A 17,522-nucleotide genomic window follows, 5' to 3' on the forward strand; every position below is an offset into this window, starting at 1 on the left:
TTGGGTATTTGTCTTTTTATTACTGAGTTATAGGAATTCTTTGTATACTCTTGATTCAAGAGTGTCTATTCAGATATATGATTTGTAAATATTTTCTCCCATTCTCTGATTTGCATTTTTACTTTTTCAATAGGACGTTTTGATGAACAAAGTTTTTAATTTTTATGAAATCCAATATCTAGTTTTTCTTTGATAATTTGTGCTTTTGGTGTCACATCTAAGAAAACACTGCTAAATCCCTAGTCATGAAGACTTATTTCTGTGTTTGTTTCTAAGAACTGTAGAAGTTTTAACTTTTATTTTTATCTATTTTGAGTTATATTTTGTATATGGCAACTCTTTGCAGAAGAAGTAAAACGATTTTGAAAAAGAAGAACACAGTTGGGAGTCTCATATTTTCCAATTTCAAAATTTACAACAAAGCAATAGTAATCCAAACACTGTGGCAGTGACATAAGTATAGTCATACAGATCAATGGGACAGAGTCCAGAAACAAACCCATATATTTATGATCAATAGATTTTCACCAGGGTGCCAAGGCCACTAAATGGGGAAAGAATAGTCCTATTTAACAAATAGTGCTGGCATAATTGAATACCCACATACCAAAGAATGGATTTGGATTCTTATGCCATATACATAGGGATTTCCCTGGTGGCTCAGATTGTAAAGAATCTGCCTGGAATGCAGGAGACCCCAGTTCGATCCCTGGGTCAGGAAGATCCCCTGGAGAAGGGAATGGCTACCCACTCCAGTATTCTTGCCTGGAGAATTCCATGGATAGAGGAGCCTGGCGGGCTATAGTCCATGGGGCCGAAAGTGAAAGTGAAAATCACTCAGTTGTATCTGATTCTTTGCGACCCTGTGGACTATACAGTCCATGGAACTCTCCAAGTCAGAGTACTGGGGTGTAGAAATAAACTGATTTTTTTATATTGGCCTTGTATATTTTATCCTACAAGCTCATTGACATTATCTATTAGTTCTAATATATTCTTATGGAATCCTCAGGGTTTTCTATATATAGTCCCTTTTATTTTATAATCTAAAATAAGTAGAGATGTCTTGACAGAAACCCCTTAAAACATGTGACAGTCATTTGCTTTAAGGCTTGATGGCAATTTCTAGAATTCTAAATTGAAAGAGCTGCTTTGGAAATACAGGGCCATTTAACTCTGAGCTGTGAAAAGTTAAAAAAAATAACTAGGCTGATCTTCCTATGTTGACCTGCAGCCATACTGTGCCTGTCAAACCAAATAACACATTCGATCTTTTGTATATTTTGAAGACTCAGACATCCAGAAATTTTTTAGAATCTCTTTCTCACTCTAATTAAAGTCTTACTGCTCTGTCATGGGGAAAGAATGAGATCTGACATCCTGAAAACCATAAAAATATGCTTAAATTTGGGTGGGATTTCCTGTGTCTTTAATCCCTTCAAATGACATATACAAGATCTTGTGTAATAGCACATCGACAAATATGTGGATTCCTTTTCCCATGAATGTTATCTGACTTAAAGAATGTTAACTGACTATCACATGACTGATGACAATTCTCTAAAATTAATTAAAGGTTAAATATTTCAAAACCCAGTGTCTATGCTTTAAGCTACGTTTTGTTTCTCAGTTCAGTTCAGTCACTCAGTCGTGTCCAACTCTTTGCGACCCCATGAATTGCAGCACGCCAGGCCTCCCTGTCCATCACCAACTCCCGGAGTTCACTCAAACTCATGTGCATTGAGTCGGTGATGCCATCCAGCCATCTCATCCTCTGTTGTCCCCTTCTCCTCCTACCCCCAATCCCTCCCAGCATCAGGGTCTTTTCCAATGAGTCAACTCTTCGCATCAGGTGGCCAAAGTATTGGAGCTTCAGCTTTAGTATCAGTCCTTCCAATGAACACCCAGGACTGATCTCCTTTAGAAGGGACTGGTTGGATCTCCTTGCAGTCCAAGGGACTCTCAAGAGTCTTCTCCATCACCACAATTCAAAAGCATCAATTCTTCGGTGCTCAGCTTTCTTCACAGTCCAACTCTCACATCCATACATGACCACTGGAAAAACCATAGCCTTGACTAGATGGACCTTTGTTGGCAAAGTAATGTCTCTGCTTTTGAATATGCTATCTAGGTTGGTCAAAACTGTCCTTCCAAGGTGTAAGTGTCTTTTAATTTCATGGCTGCAATCACCATCTGCAATGGTTTGGAAGCCCCAAAAAATTAAAAACTGTTTCCACTGTTTCCCCATCTACTTCCCATGAAGTGATGGGACCAGATGCCATGATCTTCGTTTTCTGAATGTTGAGCTGTAAGACAACTTTTTCACTCTCCTCTTTCACTTTCATCAAGAGGCTTTTTAGTTCCTCTTCACTTTCTGCCATAAGGGTGATGTCATCTGCATATCTGAGGTTATTGATATTTCTCCCGGCAATCTTGATTCCAGCGTGTGCTTCTTCCAGCCCAGCATTTCTCATGATGTACTCTGCATATAAGTTAAATAAACAGGGTGACAGTATACAGCCTTGACGTACTCCTTTTCCTTTTTGGAATCAGTCTGTTGTTCCACATCCAGTCCTAACTACTGCTTCCTGACCTGCATACAGGATTCTCAAGAGGCAGGTCAGGTAGTCTGGTATTTCCATCTCTTTCAGAATTTCCCACAGTTTATTGTGATCCACACAGTCAAAGGCTTTGGCATAGTCAATAAAGCAGAAATAGATGTTTTTCTGGAACTCTCTTGCTTTTTTGATGATCCAGCGGATGTTGGCAATTTGGTCTCTGGTTCCTCTGCCTTTTCTAAATCTAGCTTGCACATCTGGAAGTTCAAGGTTCACGTATTGCCGAAGCCTGGCTTGGAGAATTTTGAGCTTTACTTTACTAGCGTGTGAGATGAGTGCAATTGTGCGGTAGTTTGAGCATTCTTTGGCGTTGTCTTTCTTTGGGATTGGAATGAAAACTGACCTTTTCCAGTCCTGTGGCCACTACTGAGTTTTCCAAATTTGCTGGCATATTGAGAGCAGCACTTTCACAGCATCATCTTTCAGGATTTGAAATAGCTCCACTGGAATTCCATCACCTCCACTAGCTTTGTTCATAGTGATGCTTCCTAAGGCCCACTTTACTTCACATTCCAGGATGTCTGGCTCTAGGTATTTCCTACTTCATCCTAAAACAAATGATATATTTGAAAGGTGCTGACCTGGCCATTATACCCCAAATTAGATACATTGCCAGCCTAATACTAGAATTGGATGAAGCTATCTTGGCAGCCCCAGAAGTTTTCTTGTCACTGTTAACAGAAGAGTGGTTTCTGTATAGGTTAAAGAATCAGATCTTAGGGGGAACTGACATGCTTTTGAATTATCTACAAATATTGGCTGTCAAAAGATTATATAATAGTGTATGTTGGCTGTTAACCAACCACGTACAGCTGATGGATTTTGTGATCCAGGATAATGAGTATTAGTCTTTATTGTTTTGATCTTGTATATATAGACATGGGCAAAAAAAGAGATAGAGCAAAAGGCAGAGGGAAAAAAAAGGAAACTTACATTGAAAAAACTTAAAAGTCCAAAACTTTAAACCTAGTAATAATTATATTGACTTGTCTTTATTACCATAACACTTTCCATATACTGTAAGTGGTTTTATCCTTATGGACATGTCATGTGACTATTTCCAGCTCATACACCACGTCTACTTTTGCATACAGTTATTGCCTGTGTACCATTTTGACCCAAACAGCAGGGAACTGTAATAACAATCGCAAATCTTGATCTTTCTCATAGTGAAGAAAAAATCATGAAGTTCTATTCTCAAATGAGAAAGAGACTCATGATTAGTTTATAGGAGCTAATTTTCAGACAGTTCAGGATAGATAGGTTATGAGTGTGCACATACACACACACAAACAGAAGAAGCATAAATATTTATCACACTATCCAGAAAATAGACCCATCTAGATAACTGCGGTGAGACCTCAGCTTTGACTACCACACAGAGCAGCCTATCTAGGAAGGACCTGAATAATTCTCTGTGATCTGCTGGTGCCAGTTTCCTGTTCGCCTTGGCGATCTCAGGGAATTGCTTGTGAAAGAAAAAGATCCTCTTCTCAATTTGCTCTGGACTCCGAGTCTCTTTCATAATTTTTCTGAGTTACTCCTGAGTATCAGCTCTTAGTTTTTGAACATTGTAGGTCATCTTAATGTTTTGATTTGTTTTCATCATTGCTTGCCACATTTTAGTATGTGTCATTTCTAAGTCTGCCAAGGAATAGCTTTTCCATTTAGCAATCAAAAGTGTGGAAAAAGAACATGCATGATCCACTTTCCAGGGACTCTCTTAGCAGTTACTTTTCAAATTTAAGTTTATTTTTCCTTAATATTTTTGATGATGTTAATTCCTGTAATTAAGACGAATTTAGTTTGTAGAATGTCACCAGATATTAAAGTCTCACCAGCAATGTCTTCCAGTTTCTTCTAGGGCATCCCTAGAAAGTTGGAAGAACAGGAATAGTTTAAAGTCACAGCATTTAACTTGATATTTTGGAAAAACAGAGGTTAAGCTACTGCATATATGTTTACCATATGAACATGCAAATTATCCCTTTTGTGAAATCCTCTGTTCTACATTATAGTTTATGTGTGTACTAATAAGAATGTATATATATATATGCCTGTCAGTAAATTCTTACTTAGAACAACTTAACTTCACATTTTACATTAAGTTGTGCATTGCTTTGTGTATAAAGGATACTTTGTGTATTTCTTTCCTTACATTTTATCTGCTCTCAAGAGCAAATGATTGTTATTACATTTGGACACTTAGTTCACCTTACATATGGTCCTGGGCACCATCAGGGTCTCTGCTCTGGTCCAGCTTCTTCTGCTCATTTACAGTCTTTGACACAGCCTTGGTAGGCAGTGGACTTCATATGACCTTTGTTTTTGTTTTTTTGGTTCCTGCTTTGATTCTGATTACCTGGTCTATATACTGTGTTTCTGTCTTGGACAGGTTAACACATAGGTTATGAGAAACTTAATATGTGCTGAGTTATCATTGTTATGGCTCGACTGAGATTCTTCTTCTTGATTGAAACATACATGTCTCTCAGTTAGTCGCTCAGTCATGTCTGACTCTTTGCAACTCCAAGGACTGCAGCATGCCAGGCCTACCTGTCCATCACCAACTCCCGGAGTTTACTCAGACTCATGTCCATTGAGTCGATGATGCCATCCAACCATCTCATCCTCTGTCATCCCCTTCTCTCCCACGTTCAATCTTTCCCAGCATCAGGGTCTTTTCAAATGAGTCAGTTCTTTGCATCAGGTGGCCAAAGTATTGGAATTTCAGCTTCAGCATCAGTCCTTACAATGAATATTCAGGACTGATTTCCTTTAGGATGGACTGGTTGGATCTCCTTGCTGTCCAAGGGACTCTCAAGAGTCTTCTCCAACACCACAGTTCAAAAGCATCAATTCTTCAGCGCTTAGCTTTCTTTATAGTCCAACTCTCACATCCATACATGACTACTGGAAAAACCATAGTTTTGACTAGACAGACCTTTGTTGGCAAAGTAATGTCTCTGCTTAATATGCTGTCTCAGTTCAGTTCAGTTCAGTTGCTCAGTCGTGTCCACCTCTTTGCGACCCCATGAATTGCAGCATGCCAGGCCTCCCTGTCCATCACCAACTCCCGGAGTTCACCCAAGCTCATGTCCATCAAGTCGGTGATGCCATCCAGTCATCTCATCCTCTGTTGTCCCCTTCTCCTCCTGCCCCCAATCCCTCCCAGCATCAGGGTCTTTCCAATGAGTCAACTCTTCGCATCAGGTGGCCAAAGTATTGGAGCTTCAGCTTTAGCATCAGTCCTTCCAATGAACACCCAGGACTGATCTCCTTTAGAAGGGACTGGTTGGATCTCCTTGCAGTCCAAGGGACTCTCAAGAGTCTTCTCCAACACCACAGTTCAAAATCATCAATTCTTCAGTGCTCAGCTTTCTTCACAGTCCAACTCTCACATCCATACATGACCACTGGAAAAACCATAGCCTTGACTAGATGGACCTTTGTTGGCAAAGTAATGTCTCTGCTTTTGAATATGCTATCTAGGTTGGTCAGAACTGTCCTTCCAAGGAGTGTCTTTTAATTTCATGGCTGCAATCACCATCTGCAGTGGTTTTGGAGCTCTAAAAAATAAAGTCTGACACTGTTTCCACTGTTTCCCATGAAGTGATGGGACCAGATACCATGATCTTCGTTTTCTGAATGTTGAGCTTTAAGCCAACTTTTTCACTCTCCTCTTTCACTTTCATCAAGAGGCTTTTTAGTTCCTCTTCACTTTCTGCCATAAGGGTGATGTCATCTGCATATCTGAGGTTATTGATATTTCTCCCGGCAATCTTGATTCCAGCGTGTGCTTCATCTGGCCCAGTGTTTCTCATGATGTACTCTGCATATAAGTTAAATAAGCAGGGTGACAATATACAGCGTTGACATACTCCCTTTCCAATTTGGAACCAGTCTGTTATTCCATGTCCAGTTCTAACTATTGCTTCCTAACCTGCATACAGATTTCTCAAGAGGCAGGTCAGGTGATCTGGTATTCCCATCTCTTTAAGAATTTTTCACAGCTTGTTGTGATCCACACAGTCAAAGGCTTTAGCATAGTCAATAAAGCAGAAATACATGTTTTTCTGAAACTCTCTTGCTTTTTTGATGATCCAGCGGATGTTGGCAATTTGATCTCTGGTTCCTCTGCCTTTTCTAAATCTAGCTTGCACATCTGGAAGTTCACAGTTCATGTTCTGTTGGAGCCTGGCTTGGAGAATTTTGAGCTTTACTTTACTAGCGTGTGAGATGAGTGCAATTGTGTGGTAGTTTGCGCGTTCTTTGACATTGCTTTCCTTTGAGATTGGAATGAAAACTGACCTTTTCCAGTCCTGCGGCCAATGCTGGGTTTTCCAAATTTGCTAGCATATTGAGTGCAGCAGTTTCACAGGATCATCTTTCAGGATTTGAAATAGTTCAACTGGAATTCCATCACCTCCAGTAGCTTTGTTCGTAGTGATGCTTCCTAAGGCCCATCTGACTTTGCATTCCAAGATGTCTGGCTCTGGGTGAGTGATCACACCATCATGATTATCTGGGTCATGAAGCTCTTTTTTGTACAATTCTTCTGTGTATTCTTGCCACCTCTTCTTAATATGTTCTGCTTCTGTTAGGTCCATACAATTTCCGTCCTAATTGAGCCTATCTTTGCATGAAATGTTCCCTTGGTATCTCTAATTTTCTTGAAGAGATCTCTAGTCTTTCCTATTCTATTGTTTTCCTCTATTTCTTTGCACTGATCACCGAGGAAGGCTTTCTTATCTCTCCTTCCTATTCTTTGGAACTCTGCCTTCAAATGGTATATCTTTCCATTTCTCCTTGCCTTTCGCTTCTTTTCTTTTCACAGCTTTTTGTAATGCCTCTTCAGACAGCCATTTTGCCTTTTTGCATTTCTTTTTCTTAGGGATGGTCTTGATCCCTGTCTCCTGTAAAATGTCACTAACCTCCATCCATTGTTCTTCGCACACTCTGTCTATCAGATCTAATCCCTTGAATCTATTTGTCACTTCCACTGTATAATTGTAAGGGATTTGATTTGGGTCATACCTGAATGTCTAGTGGTTTTCCCTACTTTCTTCAATTTAAGTGTGAATTTGGCAATAAGGAGTTCATGATCTGAGCCACAGTCAGCTCCCGGTCTTGTTTTTGCTGCCTGTATAGAGCTTCTCCATCTTTGGCTGCAAGAATATAATCAGTCTGATTTCAATGTTGACCATCTGGTGATGTCCATGTGTAGAATCTTCTCTTGTGTTATTGGAAGAGGGTGTTCACGCTGCTGCCATACATGTCTCTAGGGCAGTTTAGTCCAATCTGCTTCAACAAATAGATCCGTGGACTACTAGTTAGTCTTCTATGAGAAAAGGAGATTATTCTTTTCCTCAAATGGTCAAATGGCTTAAAAATCCTGACTTCTTTATAGGAACTCGCAGTAAATTCTATAATATTACCTGCTCTGAGAAGTCTTACAGAAATGAAACCTGTCAGATGACTTGTATGTATTTGTTTACCAAATGCCATCCACAAAACCTCTTTTTGTTGGCTACCTAGTCATGTTTCAGGGATTACCAGTTTTTTGTATAAGGCATTTTTAGAAATTGTATTTTTAGAACTTGGACTATACGTTAATAATCTTCCCAATACACATCTTCAGCAATAAGCTTTTATTTGGTTGTGTACTAGCTCAGTTGCTCAGTCGTGTCCAGCTCTTTGCAGGCCCATGGACAGTAGTCCACCAGGCTCCTGTGTCCATGGGATTTTTTAGAGAAGAATACTGGAGTGGGTTACCATTTCCTCCTCCAGGGGATCTTCCAGATCCAGGGATTGAGCTCACATCTCCTGCATTATAGGTGGATTCTCTACCACTGAGCTGCCCGGGAAGCTCAGCGGTAAAGCTTTTAATAGATTAATTCTGATTTAAACAACAGATCATCTACATTTGTATTATGTTAGATAAATACATAATGTCTGCTGCTGCTACTGCTAAGTCACTTCAGTCGTGTCCGACTCTGTGCGACCTCATAGACGGCAGCCCACTAGGCTCCCCCGTCCCTGGGATTCTCCAGGCAAGAACACTGGAGTGGGTTGCCATTTCCTTCTCCAGTGCAGGGAAGTGAAAAGTGAAAGTGAAGTTGCTCACTCGTGTCCGACTTTTAACGGCGCCATGGACTGCAGCCTACCAGGCTCCTCCATCCATGGGATTTTCCAGGCAAGAGTACTGGAGTGGGGTGCCACTGCCTTCTCTGACATAATGTCTAAGATTTTCTAAATCCAGGTAGCTTGTGAATCAAAAAGGACTTGACAGGAGATTATTTTAGTAATATCAATAAAAACTAAAAACAGATGTCTTAGAAATCAAGAATACTTAGAAATCAAAAACACTTAGGAATATGAATTAATTCAGTGATTGCTATTTGTGTATTACCCTTTAATTTACCTTTTTTTTCTTTGGGTTTTAGTATATGAAACTGATGCCGGGCTATTCTGGCACATTTGAGAACAGTATTAGATGTCTGACGTTAATATTTTGAGGTTGTTACATAGAAAGGTCACAATTTAGACATTTAACTTAGTTTATTTTGGTAGAGATTGAGTGTCAGTTCTAAAAGCTTCTAGACTCAGTAAGATAGTTCCATAGTATGGATACTTCACTGTATCATTAGAATTCTGAAATAGACAAGGCAATGTTTATGTTAAACAATTATGATTTAGGAAGGCTTAGACATCTATTTTTTGCAACAGAGTTAAAGTAAATGTTTTTTTATTATTATTTTAAAATCAAACAACAATTATGCCATGTATAATGATGGGACACACATATGGATCTTTATAGATGAGTTGTTTTGATTCTCACCTTAAGTCACATTAATGCTAGTTAAATCTTCCTTTTTTGTTCTGAGTTACATGAAACCCAACGATGACATCACTTTCAATAAGTTTTTAAATTTAATTTGCAATGTTTGAAAAGTTTTTACATACAAATGAAAAGGAAAATAGGGGAATAACAGAATTTATACTTAAATAAATAAAATCATTATTTTTTGGAGCTTGGAGAGATAAATATTGTATACCCCAAACAAGTGAATTAAATAATTAATTTAATATAAAGGCAGACTTAAGAGTTTTTAATGAAAAGTTCTACAAGTAGATCTTTATTGATTTGATAATAATAAGGGTATTTTTTTTTAACCTGCCAGCACCTACCAAGCCTTTCCTTCCATTAATACCCCAAACGTGTTCGCTACTTAAAACAGAGAAACAAGTTATCCAGAAAATCATGCTGTCATTTTTCTTCATTAGCCCTTTGGTCTGGCTGTATTTGGAGAAGTTGATTTCCCCCATCATGTGGGCAAAAGTCGCTGTTTGGAGAAGCAGAGGTTTACTCCTTTAATTTATTTCTCTGCCTTGCTCTGGTTGTCTGATCAGTCTTGTTACTGAAAAGGAACAGTACTCTTGCCTCCATGTAGAAGCACCTCACCATACAGGAAACGAAGGCAACAAAATTGATATTCCAGCTGTAATAACAAACCCAAGGGTTCCACCTTGGAGGGAAGCATGTTGGCGGGCTGCCCTCTTTCACACTTCCATTGCTTTCAGGCCAAATGCAAGCGTAATGCTCAGGTGAACAAGGCTGCTGAGGCTGCTCGGGACGACACGGTCTGTCTGCTTGCCTTCCCCCAGGTTTTGTTGTTATTTTCTTGTTATTTAGTCAGTTAAGTAGCCTCTGACTCTTATGCGACCCCATGGACTGTATGTAGCCCATTGCTTTGAGCCAGATCCACAGGCGAGATGAATCTCCTGTCCCAGATGGCAGCTACCCAGAGCACTGCAGCCGAGGGAGCACTCTTTAATGTGCTGCTTGGAAGGAAAAAGGGCACCTTTTTTCTGAGTAAGAACCTGAAATGCCACTCATGTAACAAATTATTGAATACGTGCTATCCAACTGGTACTATGACCTTACCATTTTAAAACCTACCAGGAAGGGTAACATTCTAGGAATGGGGGGGGGGGCCTTTGTTCTTTCAGTGTATTTTTGGGTTTGAGATTACTGTCCTTTGCCAGCCTAGATTATTAAGGACAAAACCCCATTCTCACCTCTGCCTTACTTTTTGCAGTCAGGTAAAAGTCATTTTTCTTTTTCTTCATCAAATAGCTCGTATTGGGATTTGTCCTCGTTTCATTGGCAGCGTTTTTAGATTTGTAGTGAGAAGAGCTGATCTGGGTGACTTGACCTTTTTCTCCTGACTATAATTTTCTGGTTTTATAAAGTTATGACACTCACACATGGAGTAATGGCTCTATTCATTTTAAACAATAACTTGTTACATCTGGATTTAGTGAGGTGAAGATCCAGATCATGAGAGCTCTTGTGTCTGATAGATCATAGAATCAAAGACAAGTCTCAGTGAAATGGAAGCAGGACCCATGGCTGCTATAAAAATGGGCTCTCAATATTTTAGCTACCTCTCTACCTCATTTCCTACTCCTCATCCTGCCCGCTCTATTTGCTTAGGTCTTCTCTAATTCTACCTTTGTCTTTTAGCCACTTGTGAAAAGCATCATTTAATTCACATTGCGTTCATTTCAGCCAGTTGTTACGTTACACAAGTAACATTCCAATTAACAAACTCTCTGGCATTTCCAGAATATTTTACTGTGACATGTTAAGTGATAATGAGCATACTAATTGGGTCTAATTGAGCCTAATGTGATGAACAAAGGAAATGTTCAGCCTTTCTTTGTTAATCAATAAATAAACATGAAAATTTCCCCAACCTAGTTAGAGCCCCTTATGGTAACTTTGTGGGAACCGGAAAGGCAGACGGATTTCAAACGGTATCCACCTTGGGCAGAGCAAGTAAAAAAAAGGGTGCCCCTTCTTCCAGGGGGATTTTTGGTCTCTTTGGCTGGTTGATTGGGAGTTGATATTGGTCCTCATACATCCTCAGCCCTGCCCAAGGGCAGGCCATGACCTGCGTAACTCTCAAAGCAGCCTTGTGCCTAGGACAGAAAAGCAGGAAACTGCATTCCATTCTCGGAGAAGGCAATGGCACCCCTCTCCAGTACTCTTGCCTGGAAAGTCCCATGGACGGAGGAGCCTGGTAGGCTGCAGTCCATGGGGTCGCGAAGAGTCGGACACGACTGAGCGACTTCACTTTCACTTTTTACTTTCACGCATTGGAGAAGGAAATGGCAACCCACTCCAGTATTCTTGCCTGGATAATCCCAGGGATCGGGGAGCCTGGTGGGCTGCCGTCTATGGGGTCGCACAGAGTCGGACACGACTGAAGTGACTTAGCAGCAGCATTCCATTCTACCCCTTTCCCTCCCCCGTCTTCAAACCTTGGAAGTCTTGTTTTGTTGTTTGCTTTGCTGGGAGTTAATCCATTTTGATGGCAGAAATGGATGAGAGAGTCAGAAAATTGCTATTTGATTTTAGGATAAACAAAGAAAAATGACCTCAAAGACATTTCAGTGCAGCTTTCTCTTTCTGGCGTGCAATGTTAATAAGTACACCACAGCCTCTTTCATGGAGAGAAAACCCATTTCCTGGACAGTAAATCAAAGAATCAATTGGAAAAGTTTGTTTACTTCAAAGAATCTATTGTAACTGTATTATCAAATGACTGCTTCTATGAACTAGGGAATGTAGGTATATAAAATGAAACGTTTCTGGTGTGTGTTTATTGTGTTACTTCTTATCATACACTAATATTAATAATAACAAAATAGGTAACTGAGTTTTCTGCTGTAAATATCAGAAGATGATTCCTCACTGTAAGAAAAGAATGGTGTGGTTTTCCCCAACTCCTATAAACAGGAAAAGACAAGAGTAAACTTTAGACCCTTTTTTCTTCTTCTTATTGCAGGTGATGTGTTCCACATCACTGCTCCCAACAAGTTCACCTTTGAGGAAGCTGGAGAAGAGTGTAAAAACCAGGACGCCCGCCTGGCGACCGTGGGGGAGCTCCAAGCAGCGTGGAGGAACGGCTTCGACAGATGTGATTACGGGTGGCTGTTGGATGCCAGCGTTCGCCACCCTGTGACTGTGGCCAGGGCCCAGTGTGGAGGTGGTTTACTTGGGGTGAGAACCCTGTATCGTTTTGAGAACCAGACAGGCTTCCCTCCCCCTGATAGCAGATTTGATGCCTACTGCTTTAAACGTAAGTGTTTGATACCTTTTAAAACATTCTAGTTTAAAAAAAAAAAAAGCTTTGAAGGCATGCAATTGATGTTCAACTAGCCATTGGAATGATTCCATGTCTTGCATTGTGTGCACGGAATGGAAACAGTTCAGTGACTCTCAAAAACAAGGAAAGGAAACAGCAGTGATATGGTTAAAACAAGTTAGACAAATGGTTTTTAGAGAGGATGAAAAAATGTCAGGCAAAGCCCTTAACTGTGCTGCATTGCACAGAACATGTTTCTGAGCACTTGTTTTATATTAATTGCAGTCCTTCAATGCAATTGGATTGTTGGCGCTATTCTAATGCTGGGGCCAGTCATGGCTGAGTTGAATCCCTGAGTTCTGTTTTTTTTCCCTCTTTGTTTGGTATCACCCTTTCTTTCAAATAGCAGAGGATTTAAATTTCAGTAACCGCAGGTGAGTACTTGGAACTGACATGGATAATACCTAAAAATGAACCATGCTATAAGTAAAAATTTCATTTTACCTCAGTTTATTTCATATAATGGAAATATGTTCCTTCTAATGCTCTAGTATCATATTAAATACAGTATATGTTTTTTGGCAAGCTCTAACATAAATAGGCTACCTTCAGTTAAGTATGGATTTAAAATGACTTAAAATGGATTTGAAGTAACATTTCTCAACATTAATGATATATTTAATTTTTACATGTCCTTAAATTACTTTAGCACTAGTAATCACATACCATAGTGTCATGCTTGTAGAATGCTTAATTAAACAAGCAACTAATCCAGAGTCTCACTGTGATATTTACTGTAGGATCTATATTATGCCAGCCAAACAAAGATCTGCTAGAAATTTTGGTGACCTTTAGTGTGTTCAAGATGGAGCCATATTATATTGAATTAGTAAGAATTTTTTTTACTAAGTTTTCAATATATGTATTGTTTTAGCAATACATACAGTTATCCCCTCGGTATCCATGGGAGATTGCTCCTAGGGCCCTCAGGGATACCAGAATTACTTACATAAGCTATACTGTGTAATGGGATATAATATCAACTATGTAAGTAGTTGCTAGCACACAACAATTTCAAGTCTTGCTTTTTGTAACTTCCTGGAGGTTTTTTTTTTTTTTTTTTTAATCAGAACTTGGTTGAATCTTCAGATATGGAACCCGTGGATACAGAGGGTTAGCAGTAACTGAAATGAGTCAAAAATACACTAGCTTATTTTGTAATTGGCTTCTAAATATACAGACTTTCTTCATCAACCAAAAAGACACTGAAGTGGGATATCTGAGTAGTCAGGAGAATAGATTGTTAGTGCAATGGAAAGGTGTAATTTCATATCCTGCTATCTCCCAGCTAAGGTATTTCTGTTTGGATCTCCTCCTGTAAACTCAACTTTCTGAGTGTTAAAGCCATGTGTTGTATATCAGCGCAATACAAGCTGGCCACGAAAAGCCTTTGGAATTATTTGTTTTTGTTCTTAGGCCCTGAAACTACAGGAAAAGTCTTGATCATTTTCAGGAAAACAAGCAAAACAACAACAGTAATAGCCAAACCTTATCCCCAGAAGTAGGAAGATATTATTCTTTTAAGCCACATACCCATAACAGTAGTTCCGGGAATATTTTCAAGTAGTTCAAGCTTTAAAATCAGTTTTATGTTAAGTGACTGGTGTGATTAAGGGAGAAAATCAAATTTTTGTGTGTGTATTGGGGAGGGGAGGGAACGGGTAGGTTAGAGAAGTTAAATTCAGGAAGGAGTTGAAGTATCCTTGTTTGATTTTATTTTCTTGTGCTTTATAAACCTGGCACTAGAAAACTTTTAAACATTTTTGTTCTCTATGAGAGAAAAATGTCTAACAAAGCCTGTCTATAGCCCCAAAGAATTCATCCTGATGTGTTTTAAATTATTTATTTAAATAAGGAATTCACATGAATGTACAAAATAACAAGATACTTAATTCAAGTAGAATAACCACCTACTAAAACATCTGTATAAAACGTGAATAAAATTTGAAAGTTTAGGTCTTCTTTTTTCTCCCTAATTCATTTGAATCTATATAACTTGGAAATATATAACTTGCAGATATAATAGATTCAAATTTTTGTTTTTTACCCCAGTTAAGCTAAAGACTAGATTCTTATTTAGTTCTTCCCTAAGACTCTGCCATACTCAGAGTTTAGTCATACATAAAAGCCTTCCTTAACACACAATGCCAACACCCTCCTCAAATTTTGAATTCATTTTTAAAAGATTCTTTTTAAAACATGTACATTTTTTTTAATTTGAAAAATATTCTCAAAATGACTTGCCTGCTGTAGTTTCCCACAGAGCTGAGTCATGACTAAATCTATAGGGTTAAAGTTGATAAGAATTGTGACCTTAAGGACAAATTGCAAAAGTGATGTCAGGGATGTACAGCTAGTTGGCTAAGTAGAAGAATTTGAAATATAACCATATTTTTCTTGTTTGCTTTTACCAAATGTCAAAAGTGTTTTTAAGGCCACTTCATGGTGAATAAACAATACCAAATCTCACTTTGGTATAATTCCCTCTTCCTTCTGAAAGCACTGAATAGAACATTAACAATGGCCGATGATAAATATAATTAGAATCTGTTCTTGTCAAACAGATTTGAAAAACAAGTATATTAATGTCCTTGTGAAATACAGTCTTCCTGCTGGTTTCCCCTTGATTAAATTGTGCACTTTTCATTCTTCTTTGACCTCAGAGTTAAGCAAGTTTTGCGAAATAGAGTTATGCAGTGCTCTGAAGGTTCATGCATGCTCCCCAAATTTAAGGGAATCAAAACCATTAAAGACTCGTGATAACCTCTCATTTAATATGATTAAAGATCTCCAGGAGAGGAAGATAGGGAATGTTTCCTAGAAAACACATTCCAATATCCTATTATTATCACTCTCAGATTGTTTTCTTCATTATCTAAATCCTTTGCATTAGAATCCGAGTCCATCTTTCCTTCTCAAGTTGGAAACCAAATTCTAAATAACAGCACTTCTACTATTGAACACAATTGTTCAGTTGTCCCTCAGTGTCTCCTTCAGCTGAAACAATTTCCTTGTTTTGAAATGTTAATTTCTAGGCCTCTAATCACCTATGCCATCTTGCTTTGAACCCTCATTGTTTTTCACACCCCTCTGTTCAGTTAAGCTTGGAGCTAAAGACAGTGGTCTAAAGAAGACTAAATAAATACCCACCACTTCCTATTACGTCTTTCTTATGTATTTGTTCACTTTTACAATTGATCTGCCCTTCTAACCTATGATCAGCTTGTTATCTTTTCTGCACCCTAGATCATAATCTGACCATAGGTGTCAAAACTTAACCTTCCCTAACTGGTCTTTTTGAAATGTTTTCTCTTTATTGAATTTGAATTGGTTGGCATTCAATCACTCATAAAACTTTAAATATTACTTTGAATTCTAATCCCGCGGTTCCGACCGTTACTCTTTCTGCAACCGTGAACCCCAAATCAACTTTTTGAATATCTAGTCATTTCCCTATAATAAAGGCAGTATGGCTGTAAGTTAAATCAACTATCGTGCTGCTAATAGGGTTTTCATATTTTATTAGGAAAATCTGCCTTGTGTCTCACAATAGAAGCACTGGAGAAGATAGTCCATAGGATATAAAATACCATAAGTACAGTGATGTGAAACATCTGTGTGGCAAACAGCTGCAAGTGTTCGAGGGGAGCTTTTGTGGGAAAAGAAGCCTGCTGCTTTCCGTTGGCTTCCTCGATAATGAAGCTGAAGAAGGGACAGTGGTAGTTTTCCAGGACAAAAACATCTCCATGTGAATTCTTCTTGTGGAGAGACACTTTCAGAAAAATCTGGAGTTGTGTTTTCACTTTTGTAATAGTCATCATTAATACACTGGTATTTATTCTTACGTTATTTCTTTGTAGATATTTTGGTGTTTTTTTTTTTTGGAAGGGTTGAAACAAATGGCCCAGATGCTCAGATATACTGAGTTGTGATGGAAATCATCTGTTAAGTTGATGAAAAAGTAACCCAACCCCAAAAGGAAGTCTGAGGTTTTCCATTCCAAATAGCAGAATTAATCAGCTTAATTATAAGCAGACCCTTAAACAGGGCTCTCATTAAAAACCCTTGTTCTGAAAACAAAGTCATGTAGTTTTGTAAAGGAGATTCTAAGGCACACTACCGTCATATGACTATGTTCCAGGCCTAGAGGAAGACAGCACCAAAAGCACAATACCAGCTGATAATGACATACAGTCATGTCGTTTTTGAAACCTGAGTCGTTCGTTTTTAAACTGATATGAAAAGTATTTTCATAGTACTGTAGAAAGTTGCTGGCATACAAATTGGGTTGGAACATTAGGAAGACCTGATTCACAGGCCCTGTTTTGGCTCTCAGGCAGTTATCACCTCCTTTTAAGTGAATTCCATCAGCCATGGAAATACTCAGAGGGAAAAAGCAAAATTAGCTTTTGTGTTGTTATTAATAATAATATGATTGAATTTTATCTAATATGCAGTGTACCAAGTGTTTATATTATGTTTCCTTGGGAACTTTCTCTGTATGTACATTTTACTGCTTCCCTAAAGAATGCAGTTATAAAACAAACATGATATCTGGCAGTTAAATGAGGTAACAGTTATGGAATTTCAGAGGATAGAGAATTGAATGAAAAGAAAAATAGTCGACCTCACTTTGGTTCCTTAAGTTGTCCATGTCAATCAAAATAGACCAAAGCTTCCTCCAGGA

The 17,522-nt window shown here is 38.7% G+C and overlaps 1 protein-coding gene across 4 annotated transcripts in view; it reads left to right on the plus strand.

Moving 5' to 3' along the window:
* VCAN (versican) overlaps window positions 1-17,522 on the plus strand; it is a 119,145-nt gene that overhangs the window by 28,275 nt on the left and 73,348 nt on the right. For all 4 annotated transcript variants that reach the window (XM_055563353.1, XM_055563333.1, XM_055563342.1 and 1 more), the window contains exon 6: window positions 12,476-12,769. In XM_055563353.1, the coding sequence (XP_055419328.1) occupies window positions 12,476-12,769 (294 nt within the window). The remainder of the gene's footprint in view (window positions 1-12,475; window positions 12,770-17,522) is intronic.

The sequence above is a fragment of the Bubalus kerabau genome, chromosome 1 (assembly GCF_029407905.1).
Source record: "Bubalus kerabau isolate K-KA32 ecotype Philippines breed swamp buffalo chromosome 1, PCC_UOA_SB_1v2, whole genome shotgun sequence".
Taxonomy (NCBI): Eukaryota; Metazoa; Chordata; class Mammalia; order Artiodactyla; family Bovidae; genus Bubalus; species Bubalus kerabau.